Genomic DNA, 19,983 nt, shown 5'->3' with positions numbered 1-19,983 from the left:
TTAAACAACTGAGAACTGGCAAGACTGAAAGGCTGGACACACCATATGTCATGAGTGTGAATGTAAATTGGTGTAGTTTCTTTCCAAAGCAGTGTGGTTCTAAGTATAAAATAATTTTAGGTATTGATCCACTCAGACACAGTTATTCTACTCCTGAAATAACTTAAGGAAGCAGTCAAATGCACGCAAAGTTTTCTACAAGAAGGGGGTTCTTTGCACTATTATTTACATAAATAATTAGAAAGAGCTCCAATTTTAACAGTCAGGGAGGACAGCAGAGAGGATGGGGCACCATTCAGGTCCTCAGCCACCCAGAGCAGGGCTGCAGGGATGGAGTGGGGCTGGTGGGACTCCAGGCCCTTGTGGGATAAAGACTCTTGCAGAAATAAGGAGGACATGGGCTGTGGGAGCTGAAGCACCAGGAACTTTATCAAGGCAGAGACTTGAGCACAGGGAGCAAGACATCACTTCAGAATGAATGAGAAGAGCTATTTACTGACAAAGATATATCCACAAGTATATGTTTTTGTATATTAAAGGGTACAGAACATAGTCATCACAAACCTGGGATTTGGATCAGAAAGACTTGGGTTGAATTCCAGGCTCTGGAATCAGTGTGAAAATTTGGGCTGACCTAAGTTTAGGTGAGTTTCAGGAGTCTGCAAGTCATAGATGCTAGATCAAGATCACCTATTACCAATCAGTAACACAAGTGTTCCCAGCCTCACATAATTTCCAGAGTATTCCTTCCTGTCTGTTCTTCTTTGTCTGGCTTTATTGCTCCTATAACTTTGCAGATGACTATCTCCTGTCTTATTACCTGTTCCTTATACCCCAACAGGAGATCAGGACTCTGACTTGGCCTGGAGGGAGCTGGTGGGATGATGAGTAACTTTCCTTAACTAGTTAGTGGCCAGCAGAACCCAGGAGACAGAGAATCATGCTGGGTCAAGTCTCTGGTGGCACTCGTGGCTGTCCCAGGGGAACCCACCAGAGACCTGGCCCCTCACTCTTCCTGCAGTCACTGCTCACTCACGATCAAGCCAATAGTCTGCTTTTTCTTCCCCAAGGGTGACGCCACACCTCCTTCCAGCCTGACGCAGACAAGGAGCTGAAGGGAGATCTCTGAGACCCCCTGCTACCACCAGCACCTCAGAAGACCTGGGGACTGCTCTGGTAGTCAACTGTCTCTTATCTAGCTGGTTCCTACTTGTGACCCAGAACTGAGGTGGTGCCAACTGACTGAATTAACCTAGAGAAGAATCAAGAACCAAGAAGGGACTGGATAAGCATCCTCGGGCCCCCCAGAGGAGTCAGGGGATTCCCCCACCCAGGGATCCATCCACAAGGCCTCCTTCCAGGACCTCTACTCAGGGAGACAAGTCTAAGGGATTCACTTTCTCCCCCTGTTGTCCAGTAAGTGACTCAGAAGTGAAGCCAGGACAGCCATCGTGAGCAGGGACAGCAGAGGGAGCCTCCAAAGCCAGGTGGGGCAGAGAGGGGGTCCCCCAGCATCCCTGGAGCTCCTCCTGTCCTCTGCCTTTGTCCAAGCTTCCTCCTGCTCCCAGATCCTGGAGCATAACCACAGAGGCCATTTCCTCCAGTTCTCTCCCTGCCTCCAGCCCAACTGCCCTGCAGGCGTCAGCCAACTCTGAACTGAACCCCAGTCTGGCTTTTGCCACCTGTCACCTGTGTGACGTGGAGTGCCTTACCTTACCTCACCTGTAAAATTGGAAAAGAATTTCCCTACATTGTGATGAGGATCAAATATAACATGTGTCCATGGCCCGGGGCCACTACTAGGCAGTAGGTCCTGCCTAGTGTGGTGCTATCCCCTCTACCTGGAATGTGTTCATTTCAGTGGAAACCTCTCCCTTCCTCCTGAATCCCCCCTTCCCTGTTCTGTGTTTAGACACCTGCCAAGTGCTCTCATATATAAGCACCTGCTTATCAGGTGGGATACCTCAGGCAGGTACAGACTCTATTGATCTCAAATGCTCCCCTGCAGACACCCAAGTGCTCAGTTATTCCCCCATCCACTCCCACCCCAATCAATCAATACACAGATTTACTGTTTTGGGTTCCCTCCACTTGAGCCCTGTATTCCTTTCTCCCTTAGTGGCACAGGAAAAAGAGAAAAATTAATAAGTCTTCATGCTGCAGGACAGAGAGAGGAAGAGAGATTTGGATTTTCTTCTAATAAGGACACTGATCTTACTGGATTAAGGCCGTACACTTATGGATGACGTCATATCATTATAATTACCACCTTAAAGTCCCTATCTTCATACAGTCATTGCAAGGGTGAAGGGGCGTTCAGGGCTTCATCTTATGAATTTGGGAGGAAGAACAGTCCCCCCAAAGTCCCAGGTGAATCCATCATCAGTACCTAAGATGACTACTGCTCAGGAGGATGAACTTTAACCGCTCTAAACTCGGTACGATTTACCTTCCATCATAAGTTCTTCTAATCTTTTTATTTTTCTGTCTAGAAGGCAAAAGCTTTTTTAAAGATGTCATTGAACATTTCTTGAAAGAGTGAGCAAGGAAGAACTGCATTTCCTACTCACTAAAGAGAAACCCTGAGAGAGTTTTGTGGCTGAGGCTGATTTATCCAGGTAACCCACACAGGTGTGCCAAGAATGTCACCTAAGTCACCCAGATCCTCCAAAGAAGATCTCACCCAGGCTAGCTTCCTCCTGGCAGGCACATCTCCTCCAGGCTACATCCTATGAATGGGGTTGAGGATGTTCCATCTCAAGAATGCATGAGGAATATTTCCTCCACATCATTTGCTGGCAGTATGTAGCCTCAGGTTGAGAAGAGACAGAAACCTGCGAGAAGAGCAGGTTATGTGACTTGGGCAAGTTACTGAACTACTCTCTGCTTTAGTTTCTTTATCTGTTCAGTTTTATTGTGAGGACACTGAGATCATGCATGCAAAGTGTTTCATATGATAGCTGGTATAGAGTAGATACTCAATTAATGTTAAATTTTAAAAGCTTGTTGGAAAGACACAGGGGTCAAGAGTCTTCTTCCAGGAGATGAGAACCAAGAAGGATATCCTTTGGGACAAGTCAGGAAATCCTGACACCAGCCAGCATCACTTTGTGTTCCTGAGGATTCTGACTCTATAGAGTGCTTTCGTTCCCCATCTTAGGGACTATACCAGCCCTGCAGGATCCAACTTGCCCACATGACAGAGAGGCTAGAGAGGAACCAGATGGAGCTGGTGGGGTCCTGGCTCTAGCCCTGCCCAACTCTGGGGCTCTGGGCTTATATGTTAGAGTCTCAGACTTGCCTGTGTCCAATAGGAATAGCAATTCAGTCTGATGGACTATGCTGATGGCCTCAGAGTGAAATGCAGGTCAGAGGTGGGGAACCAAGTACAGTCATAAGGCCCAGGGAGGCCTGCATCAGGGTCAGACCCAGGGTCAGGGTGGAGCAGAGGGTCCAGGTTGGAGGACGAGTAGGCAGGCTTGGGCAGCAGGACCAGGACTAGAGTGAGGAGAGCGGGCCCCAAGGACACAGAACTGAAGGGGCTGTGACCCTATTAGAGATCCCCTGAGTAGGAGGGGGGACATTTCTTCCCTCCCTGACAGAATCCCCTCATGCTGGGCTAGAGGGCCCTGGGTGACCACGTCCTCCACACCCTGCCTGGGACCTAGCTTCTCCCTCCATCTGGGACCCTCTTCTAATCTGCATGGAGCCTCCCTGACAGTGGAAGGCCGTGTGGCTCAGTGAGCCCTCCTAGGTCACAGTGAGTGGCTGTGACTGTGTGTCATTTGAGGGATTCTGAGGAGCCTCAAGCATCCCCACCAAAGAGGAAAACGCTTCCTCCACCAGTTGTGCAAGTGCCGGTCTCTTCAGGCTCAGCCGTTCAGATAGATGTTTCCCCAAGCCTCTTGAATCTTTAGCTAGCTAGCTAGCTAAGTCACTTCAGTCGTGTTTGACTCTGTGCGACCCCATAAATGGCAGCCCACCAGGCTCCCCTGTCCCTGGGATTCTCCAGGCAAGAACACTGGACTGGGTTGCCATTTCCTTCTCCAATGCATGAAAGTGAACGTGAAAGTGAAGTCGCTCAGTCATGGACTCTTAGCGACCCCATAGACTGCAGCCTATTGAATCTTTAGAGGTTCCACAAAGTTGCACATGGCCTTGGAGGGCAGGCTTGTGAAGCTGTCTCAGGTAAAGTGTCAGTTAGGCTGGTGATATCCAAGACATCTGGGTGCTGGGTGACGGGTCAGGAGTCAGTGAGGTAGGCTGGAGAGTCCAAGAGGAACCAGGGCTCACAGCACATCTCCTGCTTCCCTGTCAACTGGGGCAGTGGATGGACCCAGTGATCTTCCTCTGGAAAGGTCAGGGAACTCAGGCTTGGGGGAGGGCAGATGCCAGGCAAAATTAACATTAAGGGTCCTTTTAACTCTGAGTTTTGATATTTTTCAAAATTCCAAGCACAGAGAGTTAGCCAGTCTGAAAATTCTGGGGGCACAATTCCCAGGACTGTCCTTACATTTGACAACAATGGCAAATTTGGGAGGTTCCCACAACTTACTTCAAGTTTAAGAATTCCCTCAAGGGATGCACAGACTCACTGAAAGCTGTCATGATCCCAGTTACAGCTTATTACATGGAGGGATGCACTTTCCCATCAGTCACAGGGCCGAGTTTGGGCATGTTTTGCACACGAAGCTTCCATTGTCCTCAGGACACGTGAATGTCCTGGATTCAGTGTGTGGCACGGCACACAGAACACTGCCCTCCAAGGACACTCACCCTGTTTAAAAAATTATCCTGCCCTGTGGTCTCCAGCCCCTCCTGGAGGTCAGACTAATGCCCTAGAGTCCAGCTTCTCCAGAGATCAGAACTGATACCACATGACCCAGAGGCTACTCATCACCTTGTCAGACTGTCCAATGGCCCAGGCAACAAGGATACTCGTATCAGCCAGAATATTCTAGGGGCTTAGGAACCACTTCCCAGTAGCCAAGGGTAAAAAATGTTGACTCCTCACTATACACTCAGGCCCTTGAGTGACAGTTTTTCTGCTCTAATCCCACTTGCCTTTGTTTGTCTGTGGAGTTCCCACTCTACACACACTTTAGAAGTGATGGTGGGATCTGCCTGTGAGGTGTCTTTATCAAATACTTCTCTTAAGAGTATCCTAAGGTGACTTTTGCTGCTTTATTCCAGGATTGGATATGTACATGGAGCATCTACAATGCCCAAATATGTGTTTAATATTGAAAAAATGTTTGCATTTGTAAAATTCTTTCCTGGTGATTTATAATAACATCTGCAGCTTATGCAGAAGAGCTCTTGCTGAACCTATTCTACAGACTAACATAGTCTTTCTTAGTACCTTGACGTTCAGATAGACTACATAAATATCTGAACAAGCTGCACAGAACCTTGGCCGTGGGGGACTAAGACAGGCTCCAATGAGGCCAGTTGGACAGAAAGAGGTTTTTGGAGGAGTTTCCTCAGGTGAAACAGGAACTTGAGGAGGGCATAAAAAGCCCCGTGCCCTGGCAGACAAGGGTGACAAAGTGCACAGAGACTGCACCATCTCCCAGGTGGTCACCGCCTCTGCTGGCTCTGCGTCTTGCTTCCTGAGAGTCCTTGGCCTGGCTCTGCCACCCGTGTCAGCGGGGGCCAGTCTGACACTGTTGGTGGGATAGGGCTGGGAGAAGCGGCTGATGTGACTGGTGTGTCCACCATCATGGTGGAAAGTAAAAGCAGGACATCAGCAGAAACTGAAGTCAGTCACCCTTGTGTCAACTGGCATCAATGAGAAGGAGGTGACTTTGGGGCTTCTACATAAGATCACACCCCAGATTGTTTCCTCCACAAAGAAACTCTCCCAAGCCATGAAAGGCATTGGGAAGAACGTCCAAAACATCAAGCTGGCCACAGCTGACCCTCACTTAACAGCCAGTTCTCAGTGCCTCATGCCCGCTACTCAAGTCTCAGTCCAGATTGGCAAAGTCAGGAAAGCTTTTGGAAGGATAGCTCTTGCAGTGTCCGAAGGAGCCCAGATGGTGCATGCCAGTCACTGTAGATGTCTTCCATTTGATGGGTGTGTCCTTCCTGGTGAAAGAGGCAAAGCACTTGCATGAGAGGGCAAATACAGAGTCAGTTGAAAGGCTGAGGCAGCAGGTGCAGGTCCTGGAGAAGCATTTGGAAGAGCTCGCCCGCACCTATGGGAGCCTGCAGTAGGGCCTGACTCCCCCGCCCCAGGACAGTGCAGGGACCAGGCACACATGTTAGGTGAAGGCTCAGAGCACCTTGTTAGAAGGAAAAGCAGGGGGAGACAACACTGATGAAGCTGGGTGTTAGGGATCTGACATTTCTGTAGCTGAGCCCAGCAGGGGAGGAATGCATGCAGGTGGAGGATGGGGAGAGAGAAGGAAGGAGCCTGCAGCCTGGACTAAGGCAGGAGAGTGACGGGAGGGGAGACACCACTTATTTTGGACTAAAGAACACACTGGGGGCAGAACAGAGAGGCAGGGGAACTAGCAACGAGAGGCCAGGAATATGAGAGGCTTTAAAATGGGAGAAAGTCAAAGAGTTAAGATTATTGAGGCCCAGGAGAAGGATCTGAGGCTCCTCTATCGCCCTCCCGAAGCTTTGCTGTCCCAGCAAGAAGAGTCTCCCCCTGGTGCTGGTCTCTAGCCCTCCTTCTCCAGCATCAGCTCACCTTTGATCCCAGCAGGTTTATCTTAATTAGGCAGTGTCTTCGTTCTTTCTTTTTTTTTTCTAATTGAAGTATAGTTAACTTACAATATTCTGTTACTTTCACACATACAGTAAAGTGATTCAGTTTTACATGTACCTGTATATGTATACATGTGGGCTTTGCAGGTGGCTCAGTAGTGAAGAATCTGCATACCAATTCAGGAGATGTGGGTTTGATCCCTGAGGAGAAATATCAATAACCTGAACTATGCAGATGATACCACCCTAATGGCAGAAATTGGAGAGGAACTAAAGATCCTCTTGATGAAGGTGAAAGAAAAGAGTGAAAAAGCTGGCTTAAAACTCAACATTCAAAAACTAAGATAATGGCATCCTGTGCCACCACTTCATAGCAAATAGATGGGGAAAAAATTAGAAATAGAGACAGACTTTATTTTCTTGGGCTCCACAATCACTGCACATGGTGACTGCAGCTATGAAATTAAAAGGAGCTTGCTCCTTGGAAGAAAAGCTATGACAAACCTAGACAGCATATTAAAAAGCACAGACATCACTTGGCCGACAATGGTCTGTATAGTCAAAACCATGGCTTTTCCACTAGTCACGTATGGATGTGAGAGTGTAACCATAAAGAAGGTTGAGTGCCAAAGAATTGATGCTCTTAAACTGTGGTGCTGAAGAAGACTCTTGAGAATCCCTTGGACAGCAAGGAGATCAAACCAGTCAATCATAAAGGCAATCAACACTGAATACTCATTGGAAGGACTGATGCTAAAGTTAAAGTTCCAATACTTTGGCCACTTGATGGGCCAACACATTGGGAAAGACCCTAACACTGGTAAGGGGAGGAAGAGAAGGGTGCAGCAGAAGATGAGATGGTTGGATGACATCCTGGAGTTAGTGAACATGGGTTTGAGCAAACTCCAGGACATAGAGATGGACAGGGAAGCCTGGCATGCTGCAGTCCATGGTGTTACAAAGAGTCGGACACAGCTAAGCAACTGAACAACAACAAATGACCCATCAGCCCCACTACTGGGCATATACCCTGAGAAAACTGTAATCGAAAAATGCACATATATCCTAACGTACGTAGCAGCACTACTTACAATAGCCAGGACATTGAAGCAAATTTGATGCCCATTGACAGGTGAATGGATCACGAAGACGTGGTACATATATACAATGGAATATTACTCAGCCATAAAAAGAGTGAATTTGAGTCAGTTCTAGTAAGGTGGATGAACCTAGGACCTGTTATACATAGTGAAGTAAGTCAGAAAGAGAAAAACATATAATATATTAATGTTTATATATATGAAGCCTAAAAAATAATGGTATTGAGGAGCCTATTTACTGGGAGGGAATGGAGACACAGATGTAAAGAATGGACTTGTGGACACAGTGGAGGAGGGAGAGAGTAGGAGGCATGGAGACAATAGTGTCGACATATGTACACTATCAGGTATAGGATGGATAGCTGGCGGGAAGTTGCTGTGTAGCATGAGGAGCTCAATCTGGCACTCTGTTTTGACCTGGAGGGATAGGATGGGGGAAGGAGATGTATGTTTAATTATGGTGATTTGCATTGTTGAATGGCAGAAACCAATACAACACTTTTTAAAAAAACTTTTAAAATACATTTAAATAAATTTTAAAAAAATAAAGTGAGTGGGTGGGAGGGGTGACTATGCTATAATTTCCCACCAAGAAAGCCCCTGCCCACCACTGTCCCTCTTTCAGGGATGACACCCAGAGCCAGCTGTGTCCAGAAGACCCCAAGATCCAGGGAGGAGGCATCCTTGAGTCCCAGCAGCTCCTGAGGGGTCAGGGACTACAAGACGGGGTGGGGAGGGGGGCAGCTGCACATTTGCCCCCTGAACACTATGTGTCTGTGCTCAGGGGCATCTATTCCAGCCTGAACTCTGAGTGCTGGGGGACGGAACGTGAGTGTGCAGTATTTGGACAAATGGACATTGCAGGACATGAGCTGCTGATGCTGATGTTTGCAGGATAAGTTCTGCTGCCAAGCAAAAGCCCCGAGTTTGTGGCTGACACAAGGGTGGGGAGATGCAGTCGACAGATGGACTTGAAGTCTACTGTCTGGAGTATTTTTGCAACTGTGCTTTTTTGTCTTATGAGTCTGCAGTTACTAATTTTTAAATGTCTCTGATTCGAGAGCTGAATGATGGTGGTGAGAATTAGCGGGTAAAAGTAGGGGAGGTGGTGAGCCCAGCCTTGTGATTTTGGGCACAAGTGATTCGATGACGGAATCCTCTAAGTCTGCTTTCTCATCCTTGCACGGGAATGAAGAGAATAGCAGACAATGCAATGGGGCTTTGAAAGAAAAAAGAAGGTAATGCAGACACCTGGAGCCCAGAAAGTAGTGCTTCTTGTTGACTGAGCACTACTGTATGCCAAGCCTTGTCTCTACTTGTCTTACTCAGTGACACTGGAAGCTACACACTCTTTCTATGAACAAGGAAACCAAGTCACAGCAAAAACCTGGGGTAGGTGAATTCCAGGAGGACTGCATGATGGCAAATTCTCTCCCCACCCACATGCAAGAGGGAGACATGGACACAGCAGAACGGGGCCCAGAGTCTCTGTGGGCAGAGATTGTGGGAAGAGTTCAGGCAGCTTTCCCCCAAGGTTGGGGCTGTTCCAGGAGTGAGCTAACACCTGGTGCCAGTTGCAGTGGGTCCCCACGGACCTGGACCAGATCTGCTCCCTATGGCCACTAAGGACTCAGGCCACCAGGCTCACCTCATATGCCAGATAAATTGGACAAGTTTAGTGGACAAGTTTAATGTTTGTGACTCAGATCCAGCTAACATGGAGGATTTACAGAAGAAAATAATATTTTTTGCATATCTGAAGATTTAAGAATTTCTCTTCTGCTGGAGAAATAGCGTAGTCCAGAGAAGATACCAAAATGAGATTCAGAGAAACCAGTCAGCTTCCCCTGAGAGCTCAGTTGGTAAAGAATCCGCCTGCAATGCAAGAGACTCCAGTTCAATTCCTGGGTCGGGAAGATCTGCTGGAGAATGGATAGGCTAGTTACTCCAGTATTCTTGGGTTGCCCTGGTGGCTCAGATGGTAAAGAATCTGCCCACAATGCGGGAGACCTGGGTTTGATCCCTGGGTTGGAAAGATCCCCTGGAGAAGAGAAAGGCTACCCACTCCATTATTCTGGCCTGAAGAATTCCATGGACTGTATAGTCCATGGGTTGCAAAGAGTCGGACACAACTGAGCGACTTTCACTCAATTCATTTCAGCCAGCTTCCCCACTTTGGGTCAAGTCTGAACCTTAGTTTTCATTGTGACACAGGACTAATAAGTGCTTCCACCATTGGGTGTTGTACAATATATTGTTACGTGTGTAAAAATGTTTTGCAAATTGTAAAGGATTGAGGTGCTGTTGTATTTTTCCACAAATGTTGGGCTTTTCAAGGATTTTTTAAAAATGTTTGATTATGATAAAATATACATAACACCAAATTTACCATTTTAGCCATTTTAAAGTATACAGCTCAGCAACCAGCCCCACCACCCGTCCACAGAACATATTACATTTTGCAGAACGGAAACACTGCCACCATTAAACATTAACTCCCTCTTTCCCCCTCCCACAACTCCTGGAATTTACCATACTAATTTTCTCTTTTGACCTGCTTACACTTAGGGACCTCATATAAGCAGATTCAACTGTGCTTATCATTCTGTGACTGTCTCATTTCACTTAGTGTAATGTCCTCAAATTTCATCATGCTGTAGCACATGTCAGAATTTCCTTCTTTTTCAATGTGACTAAAATTCCATTGTATGTATTTGAAAGTGAAAGTTGCCCATTGTTGTCCGACTCTTTGTGACCCCATACAGTCCATGGAATTCTCCAGGCCAGAATACTGGAAGTGGGAAGGCTTTTTCTCCAGGGGATCGTCCCATTGTATGTAATATGGCTTTTTTTTCTTATCTGTTCATCCACTGATGGACGCTTCAGTTGTTTCTGCCTTTTGTTCATTGTGAGTAATGGTGCTATGAATAGGAATGTATAAATATCTCTTCCAGAGTCTTTTTTCAGTTCTTTTGCTGAATTTGCTGGATCATAGGCTGATACTAAATTTAATTTTTTTAAGGTACCATCACACTGTTTTCCACAGGGGCTAGATGTTATTTTTTAAGACCGTATCTTAGCACAATAGTGACAGCAGACAAGAATTCCCTTGGTCTCCTGATTGCCAGGAGGACAGAAGTGGCTGGTGCCCCCTGGGACATGTCCCAGGATGTCTGGTGTGGCTTTCGGGGCTCCCGCTCCAACCCCACCCACTACTCCTCGCCCTCTTGTTTTGGGATCTGCTGAACTTGAATCTGCTTCCTCTCTCCAGGTAAAGCTTGTTTACAATATCTTTAGAACCTAGTAGAGTGCTTTTCAGCTTCAAACCTCTAATCCAAATCAATTGCTCAATTATCTGTCTTTTTCTTCTTTTTAAATAATGAGTGTTTTTATTTCTCTTATGATTTAAAAAATGTGAACATTCTGTAATTCAGCTGTAGCCATTACTTCCAGGTGACTTCTTCATTGTTTCAATTCCCTTTTATATAACAGACTCTTGTTCCGGAAGGCAGTTAGCTTTTCATCATTCTTCCTGTCTAGATAATATCCAAAGACAAATCCCATAGGGACAAGTACATGTACCCAGTGGTCATGCACAACCTGAAGTAAGTTCATCATGACTGCTGTGGCCTTGGAGCCAACAACGACCCCACGACAAAGGACAGCGGCGAGCGCAGCCACTCAATTACCTGTCTTAAATTAGGATCCAAATTTTTTTTTTAACTAGGGAGAAAAATTAGGAAGAAAGGAGTTTACAGAAGAAAAAAAAAAAAAGACAAGATTCAAACCAAATCTGACATTGGACATTTAACATTTGCAAACACCACGCCCAGGCCAGGCCCTCCTGATGCTCCAGCTCCTGGCTTCCTTACCCTCCTGCTTTCTCAGCCTGATCCAGGGGCCTGGAGGACTTCTCACTTTATATTCTTGGGCTCCAAAATCACCACAGCAATCTCTTTTTAGCAGAGCAAAGACTAGGTCTCAGCCTGGAACCCTTGGGAAAGAGCTCTGATGGGCGGCTGCTTCCACTAGGGTCACAGTCAGCCTTCCTCTTCCCCGCAGTTTCGTGCTCCCACATGATTGCCAAAGCCCCCCTTCAGATTATTGTGGTGACAACACCAAAGCATTTTTTAATTTCATGGCTGCAGTCACTATTCACAATCTTTGGGTCTTTGCTGCCCCTCCCTTACATTGCATTTCTCCACCTGCCTCACCAGGTGAAAGGTTGTTGTTCAGTCCTTCAGTGGTGTCCAACTCTTTGCAACCCCATGAACTGCAGCACACCAGGATTCCCTGTCCTTCGCTATTTCCTGGAGTTTGCTCAAGTTCATGTCCACTGAATCAGTGATGTTATTTAACCATTTTATCCTCTACTGCAACCTTTCCCTTTTGCCTTCAACCTTTCCCAGCATCAAGATCTTTTCCAATGAGTCAGCTCTTTGCATCAGGTGGCCAGAGTACTGGAGCTTCAACTTCAGCATCAGTTCACTGGAGTGACTATTCAGGATTGATTTCCTTTAGGATTGACTGATTTGATTTCCTTGCTGTCCAAGGGACTCTCAAGCACCACAGTTTGAAGGCATTGATTCTTCTCGCTCAGCCTCACATCCATACATAAATACTGGGAAAACAATAGCTTTGGCTATAACAACATTTGTTGGCAAAGTGTTAAATGTTCAACATCAAATTTGGTTTGAATCTTGGCTCCTCTCTCAACTCCCTTCCTTTCGGCTGTCTTATCTGCAAAATCAGATCAGGTTCCTGGCCTGCATTATGGGGTTATATAAAGACCAAAGTGATGGAATAATACTCAACACTTCTCTGTCCCTCCCTCCAAACCTGGGAGGTGAAGGAGCGGGGGGAGGGGGGGAGGGGGCCACGATGCCCCAGGGTCATGTCCTGGAATGAAGCAGCCCTGATGAAAGGTCAGGTTGACCTCCATGGGGGTCCAGGTCCACTCCAGCCCCTTCTTTTTGAGGCAAAGCAGAAAAGTAATGGCAGTCCACCTGCATGATTTATAAGGTATGGACATTTTCAACCCAGTTTCTTTAACTGCAACATGAAGCCAACAATTCCTAGAGCTGATGTGAGACTTAAATAGGAAATGTGTGTACAGTGCCAACTCAGACCCTGACACACACTCAACCCTCTGTTTATGGTGGCTCTTTGCTTGGGAACCAGACAGCACAAAGGACTGACTTTCTGTTTTAGGGTTTTCTGTGAGATCTGTTATCAAGGAAAAATAAACCAAGGTCAAAAAGAACAGCATGCTATCAGCCTATCCCAACAAGCTTCTACATTGAACCAAATGGCATTAACCACCAAGGATCTGAGCCTCAGGTGAGTCACTGGGACCTGAAGGTACTGGCTCTGATAACTCTGATATAAGGGACAAGCCTAGAGATATCTGATCAAAACAGGTGGAAGGACATGGACACAGTGGCTGAGAGGTGGACTGAGGTCCCTCTCCCAGGTACCATGGGAGCAGAGTGCGGAATGGTGGTCTATGCATGGGAGGGTCCTGGGGGGTTTCTCAGAGGTGATGCCAGATTTGGGCTTTACAGGATGAACATGACTTTTCAACTCGTAGGACCAGGTGTTTCTGGCAGAAAGACCTCTGTGAGCAAATGTTTAGAACTGGCATGGGTGTGGCACTCAGTAGTAGTAGTATGACCAGTACACAATGAGCAGCTGGTATGTTGGGGGACTGTGCCATGTGCCGGTGGCACGAAGGTGAATGAGGCAGGCAGCTGGTGAGTAAGGATGAGAGCAGAGGGCAAAGGGGCCTGGAAAAGCGCTCATGGGGTGTCAGGGAATGTTTAACAGTAGGATTCCTGTGTGCTGTTTCCTATCTCTCTTGAGCCCTCTGTTCCTTATTAGTCCCTGTCAGGGGCAAGAGGAACAGGCAAGCTGCTCCCAGGACAGAGATCAAAGAGATGGGATGCTTGCATAGGGTTTCCTTCATTAGCTTTTCCATTTGGTGATAGGAATTATTTATGACCCTCTTTTGATATGGATCGCCTTTTGGCCTTATGGCCTCTATTGCTCCTTGCTTCCTTGGTAACTTGTAAAGTCTGGTCTCTTGCTCTTTATCTGAAGAAGCTACCTTGTATTATGGTATATATACTCTTACAGAATTCAATAAAGCACACTTGCTCCACCAGAGACTTGGGTCCCCGTGTCCTTCTCTCTCTCTCTCTCTCTCTCTCTCTCTCTCTCTCTCTCTATTTCTGGCTGATTCCCTGGAGCACAAAGGATGGCTGCGTAACCCAGGGAATATTAGCCTCTTTCCTTCTTTCACTTTCTTATCGTCGACTCCAGACCACCAGGTTCCAGTCCATTAAAGGACCCCAACAAGTGGCGCCCAGAACAGGGGCCTGGTATATGTGGTACTTCGGACGGAGTGACTCAGGGCCAATTGAGGCCGGTAAGTACAAGGACATGGGTCAAACAGCTGGAAAGTCCCCTCACTTTTCTACTTTACTTCATCATTTATTTAACATTCAGGGACTTTTCAGTTTCACGCCAAAAATTAGAGGCTTGCCTTCACACAATAGTCAAACATAATCCCTGGTTCCCTGATGAAGGCAGTTTTGATTTAGAAATTTGGCATCGGGTTAAAGAGAATGTTGAACAAGCCGCCAGACAGAGTAAAAATATTCCAATTGATTTCTGGCCCCTGTGGGCTCCCATTAAAGCTGTAATTCTGCCATTTCAAGGCAATTCTAGCCCTCCAGATATTCGACAACAGACAGAATGCTTATTACATGAATATGAATTAGATGATGAAACTTTACAAAAGGCCCAATTAGAACAACACAAAATATTTCAGAATTTTCCTACAAGCCCTGCCCCGGCTGCTCCAAATGCTCTTCCTCTGACATCAGGTGCGAATCCAAAAGTCTCTCTTTTTCTAGAACCTAATGATTCTGACGACTCTCCTGAGATACTTTGTGACACCAAAACTGGGAATACTTTTCTGGATAATAATGATAAGTCCTTAGCACAAACTCATATTTGCAAAAAATTACTACCTACTCACTCTCCTTCACAACAGAGGCTCTCTGAATTGCTGGCTTTGCAATCACAAGTCTCTGAAGCTGATGGTTTTTCTGCATTCCCAGTTTTTAGAAATGCTAACACTCAAAGACAAATAATACCTCAATATGAAGATATTAACATTTTTCACATGCAACAAATTAAAAAGACTGTAACTATGTATGCCCCACATTCACCTTTTACTAGAGAAATTCTAAATGCTATGGTGTCTTCTACTGGAACCTTTATTCCCTGTGATTGGCGAACTTTAATAAAAATCTCTCCTTAAACCAGGAGAATATCTTCAGTGGACAAAGTGGTTTCAAGATATAGCCAGAGATCATGCTAACAAAAATGCTCAAGCTGGCGCTCCCTAAAACCAAATTACTTCTGAAGTGTTAACTGGCACCGGACAATTTGATGCTATAGAAGCTCAAATACAATGCCCTCCTTTGTTGCATGAACAATTAAAAACAGTGGCCCTTGAAGCTTGGGATAGAATTACTCCTCAAGAGGAACCTACAGGTAGCTACACTAAAATATTGCAAGGACTTAATGAAACTTATGCTGATTTTTCAGCTAGATTGGGAACTGCTATTTCCCATACTGTAATAGGAGAAGAAGCTAAAAGGCAACTAGAGAAATTACTTGTTTACGAAAATCCAAATCAGGAATGTCAAAAGGCTATAGCCCCAATTCATGAGACAGGGACTATTATTGATTATTTGAAGGCTTGTTGCAATCTAGGATCAGAAACTCAAAAAATGCAAATGCTAGCTGAAACAATGGCTGCTTGCTTTAAAAAAGGGAAATGAGGGATGTTTCACATGCAGGGATAAGAACCATTTAAAAAGGGATTGCCCTAAGAAAGCTAATAATAAAACTCCAAAAGTCTGCCCCTGCTGCCATAGGGGAATGCATTGGGCCAAAGAGTGTAAATCTAAATTTGATATTGAAGGAAAACCTATTTCGGGAAACTCCAGGCAGGGAACCCCACCCCCACCCCAGGTCCCCTTCAACAAAAACCAGGGGCAAAATCCATCTTTTCCCTCAAACCCTCTACATCCGGCAGGGCTGCCGTCGATATGCCAGCCCTTAATGATTTTCTCCTTTACCCTCAAGCAGTCCCCTCTAGAATACCTACCGGCTTTTTTGGGCCCCTGCCCCCACAAACCTTCGGTCTTGTACTTGGCTGATTTAGTTTGACTTCTAAAGGATTACTGTTCAACCTGGAGTAATTGATTCAGATTATAAAGGAGAAATTCAAATTATGATGTCATCTCAGATTTTATGGCAATTCAAAAAGGGGGACAAAATTGCTCAATTACTCCTTTTACCTTACATCTCTATTAACTCCTCTAATGATGTACAGACAGGCAGATTCAGCAGTACAGATAAAAACAGTCCTTATGGACATTATTGGTATCTGAATTTGACTGACCAAATATAAATATCAAAATTAATGGTAAAAGGTTTCCTGGTCTCCTCGATACTGGATCTGATATTACTATTATATCCAAACATTTCTGGCCCAAATCCTGGCCTGTACAAAAAATCTCTTACCAAACTGCAGAAATTTCTCAAACCAAAATACAAGAAGTTTATCAAAGTGTTCAAATCTACCCATGTGAGGTACCAGAAGGTCAACCTGCAACATTAAAACCTTATGTGATAGATGCATCCCTTAATTTAATAGGAAGGGATTTACTTATGCAATGGCAAACTCAGATTTACATTCCACATTTTTCCTAGGGCCACTGCTCATTTAACAAATAATACAATTATAAAAATAACTTGGAAGTTCGATGAGACCATTTGGACAGAGCAGTGGCCCCTTACAAAAGAGAAACTACAGGCTGCTCCAGAACTTGTAGATACACAATTAGAATTGAAACATATTGAGAATCTTGCTCTCCTTGGAACTCTCTTATTTTTGTTATAAAAAAGAAATCTAACAAATGGCATCTCTTAACAGACCTTAGAAAGGTTAGTGCATTTATGAAACCTATGGGTGCATTACAACCAGGAATCCCATCACCTACTGCTATTCCTCAAAATTGGGCACATTATTATTACTGATTTGCAAGACTGCTTTTTTAATATATCTCTACACCCTTTAGACGGAGAGATTCACTTTCTCTCTCCCTTATCCTAATCATATCGGGCCTCATAAATGATACCAGTGGACTGTATTGCCTCAAGGAATGATGAATTATCCCACCATGTGTCAGTACTATGTAGCTAAAGCCCTTGAGCCTGTGAGAAAACAATTTCCTGACTTTCTTGTTATCCATTATATGGAGGATATATTGTTTTCAGCTCCATCCATTTTAGAAACTCAACACATGTTTGGTATAGCTCTACAATGCTTAAAAAACTCTGGATTAATCATTGCCCCTGAAAAAATTCAAATCTCTACTCCTTATCTTTACTTAGGATTTGTTGTTAATAGACAACATATTACTCCTCAACTAACTCAGATTCGTACTGATAAATTATCAACCTTAAATGATTTTCAGAACTCTTAGGTGATATAAACTGGATTAGACCCTCTTTAAGTGAAGGCACTCAGTCATGTCTGACTCTTTGCGACCCCATGGACTGTAGCCTACCAGGCTCCCCTGTCCTTGGGATTTTCCAGGCAATAGTACTGGAGTGGATTGCCATTTCCTTCTCCAGGGGATCTTTCCAACCCAGGGATTGAATCCAGGTCTCCTGCATTGTAGACAGATGCTTTACCGTTTGAGCCACCAGGGAAGTCTAGACCCTCTTTAGGCATTGCTAATTATCAACTGGAACTCTATTTGGTACAAAATAAATTACAAAAGCAATTTCTTACTGGCATTAGACTAGATTTACCTTCAGAATTATTTGTGCTCCCCTCTCTTCATTCTCCCATGGGACTTCTTGCCCAAAAAGATCACCCAGTAGAATGGATCTATATCCATTTTAGAGGAATAAAGTCACTTACACCCTACCTTGATTTATTTGCTCTAATCATTATCAAAGGCATTGGCCTAGCCAATAAAGTAGAAATAGATGTTTTTCTGGAACTCTTTTGCTTTTTCAATGATTCAATGGATGTTGGCAATTTGATCTCTGGTTCCTCTGCCTTCTCTAAAACCAACTTCAACATCTGGAAGTTCACGGTTCACGTATTGCTGAAGCCTGGCTTGGAGAATTTTGAGCATTACTTTACTACTGTATGAGATGAGTGCAATTGTGTGGTCGTTTGAGCATTCTCTTGCATTGCCTTTCTTTGGGATTGGAATGAAAACTGACCTTTTCCAGCCCTGTGGCTACTGCTGAGTTTTCCAAATTTGCTGTCATATTGAGTGCAGCACTTTCACAGCATCATCTTTCCGGATTTGAAATAACTCAACTGGAATTCCATCAACTCCACTAACTTTGTTCATAGTGATGCTTTCTAAGGCCCACTTGACTTCACATTCCAGAATGTCTTCTTCTAGGTGAGTGATCACACCATCGAGATTATCTGGGTCGTGAAGATCTTTTTTGTACAGTTCTTTTGTGTATTCCTGCCACTTCTTCCATGAGTGGGGAGAGAATTTGGCATCATGCAGACCTCCTTGATGGGGATAAAATGGAAACAGTGTCAGACTTCATTTTTCTGGGCTCCAAAATCACTGCAGATGGTGATTGCAGCCAGGAAATTAAAAGACGCTTACTCCTTGGAAGGAAAGTTATGACCAACGTAGATAGCATATTAAAAAGCAGAGACGTTACTTTGCCAACAGAGGTCTGTCTAGTCAAGGCTATGGTTTTTCCAGTGGTCATGTATGGATGTGAGAGTTGGACTGTGAAGAAAGCTGAGCACCAAAGAATTGTTGCTTTTGAACTGTGGTGTTGGAGAAGACTCTTGAGAGTCCCTTGGACTGCAAGGAGATCCAACCAGTCCATCCTAAAGGAGATCAGTCCTGGGTGTTCATTGGAAGGACTGATGCTGAAGCTGAAATGCCAATACTTTGGCCACCTGATGCGAAAAGTTGACTCATTGGAAAAGACCCTGATGCCGGAGGGATTGGGGTCAGGAGGAGAAGGGGACGACAGAGGATGAGATGGCTGGATGGCATCACCGACTCAATGGACATGAATTTGGGTAAACTCCAGGAGTTGGTGATGGACAGGGAGACCTGGTGTGCTGTGATTCATGGGGTCGCAAGGAGTCAGACATGACTGAGCGCCTGAACTGAACTGACCTGAACTGGATCATTATCAATGGAAGAAATAGAGCTAAAACTCTAATTGGCTCCAATCCCCATAAAATTGTGATACCTGTCAATAAATCTCAATTCAAGAAAGACTTACAAACTTCTACTGATTTCCAAATAGCTTTTTTGGAATATTTTGGAAAAATTTCATTTCATTATCCTTCTATCAAGCTATGGAATTTCTTCAAAATACTGAATTTATTATTTCCCACATCTTCAGCTCACAGCCAATACCTCAAGCTGAAGTTATCTATATAGATGGGACTAAGAACGCTAAAGCCTCATTCTGATCTCTCAAACAATATAAAGTTTTTTACACTAAATTCCATTCTGCTCAGCAAAATGAATTGTATGCTCTTATTCACATCACACACTAAAATTGCAAATAAAAAATATAAAAAAGAAGGAATACACTGGAATATTGCTATCTTCCCTTTCTAAATCAGACTCTACTAGATTCCAACATAAGATATTCTCTAAATCTATAATTATTGTTAATATTGCTTTATTTATTTTAAATTTTTTAAACTTACCACAAGGAGATATCTTGACAAGAGCAGAAAAACATTTTGAGGAATTGAAGGACACTTCTCTTCCTCTGCCCATTTGGTATCAAGACAGGTTCAATAAACAATGGAAATCTGGGAAATCAATCTTACAGGGAAAGGAATATGCTTGTATTTCCCCAGATGGATCCAACAAACTCACATGGCTTCCTAATTGGAAGATTTGACCCAAGGGGGCCCCGGGCATTCAAAATGGAGATGAAACAACAAAAACCCCAGGAGGAAGAAATTCCAATATGGGTCATGTCAGCTCTAAAGATCTCCAGGAAGCATCGCCCTCGGGGACCTCAACCTTATGACCTCCCCTCTTGGGGACAGATAAAAACCCTT

The 19,983-nt window shown here is 44.7% G+C and overlaps 2 protein-coding genes across 2 annotated transcripts in view; both read right to left on the bottom strand.

Moving 5' to 3' along the window:
- Positions 1-19,983, bottom strand: part of LOC122680078 (apolipoprotein L3-like) — a 411,694-nt gene that overhangs the window by 285,796 nt on the left and 105,915 nt on the right. The window lies entirely within an intron of this gene.
- On the bottom strand, positions 11,187-11,478 carry LOC122680104 (NADH dehydrogenase [ubiquinone] 1 beta subcomplex subunit 1-like). Its single transcript, XM_043881054.1, has one exon. The coding sequence runs from the start codon at positions 11,433-11,435 to the stop codon at positions 11,280-11,282; it is 156 nt and encodes a 51-aa protein (XP_043736989.1). The 5' UTR covers positions 11,436-11,478; the 3' UTR covers positions 11,187-11,279.

The sequence above is a fragment of the Cervus elaphus genome, chromosome 22 (genome assembly GCF_910594005.1).
Source record: "Cervus elaphus chromosome 22, mCerEla1.1, whole genome shotgun sequence".
Taxonomy (NCBI): Eukaryota; Metazoa; Chordata; class Mammalia; order Artiodactyla; family Cervidae; genus Cervus; species Cervus elaphus.
Note: the sequence above shows the minus strand (reverse complement) of the source record. Positions and strands in the feature narration are given on the sequence as shown.

What these genes read in the sequence shown, in the direction of transcription:
- LOC122680104 (XM_043881054.1), bottom strand. Translation starts at nt 11,435, where the DNA reads ATGATGAACTTACTTCAGGTTGTGCATGACCACTGGGTACATGTACTT.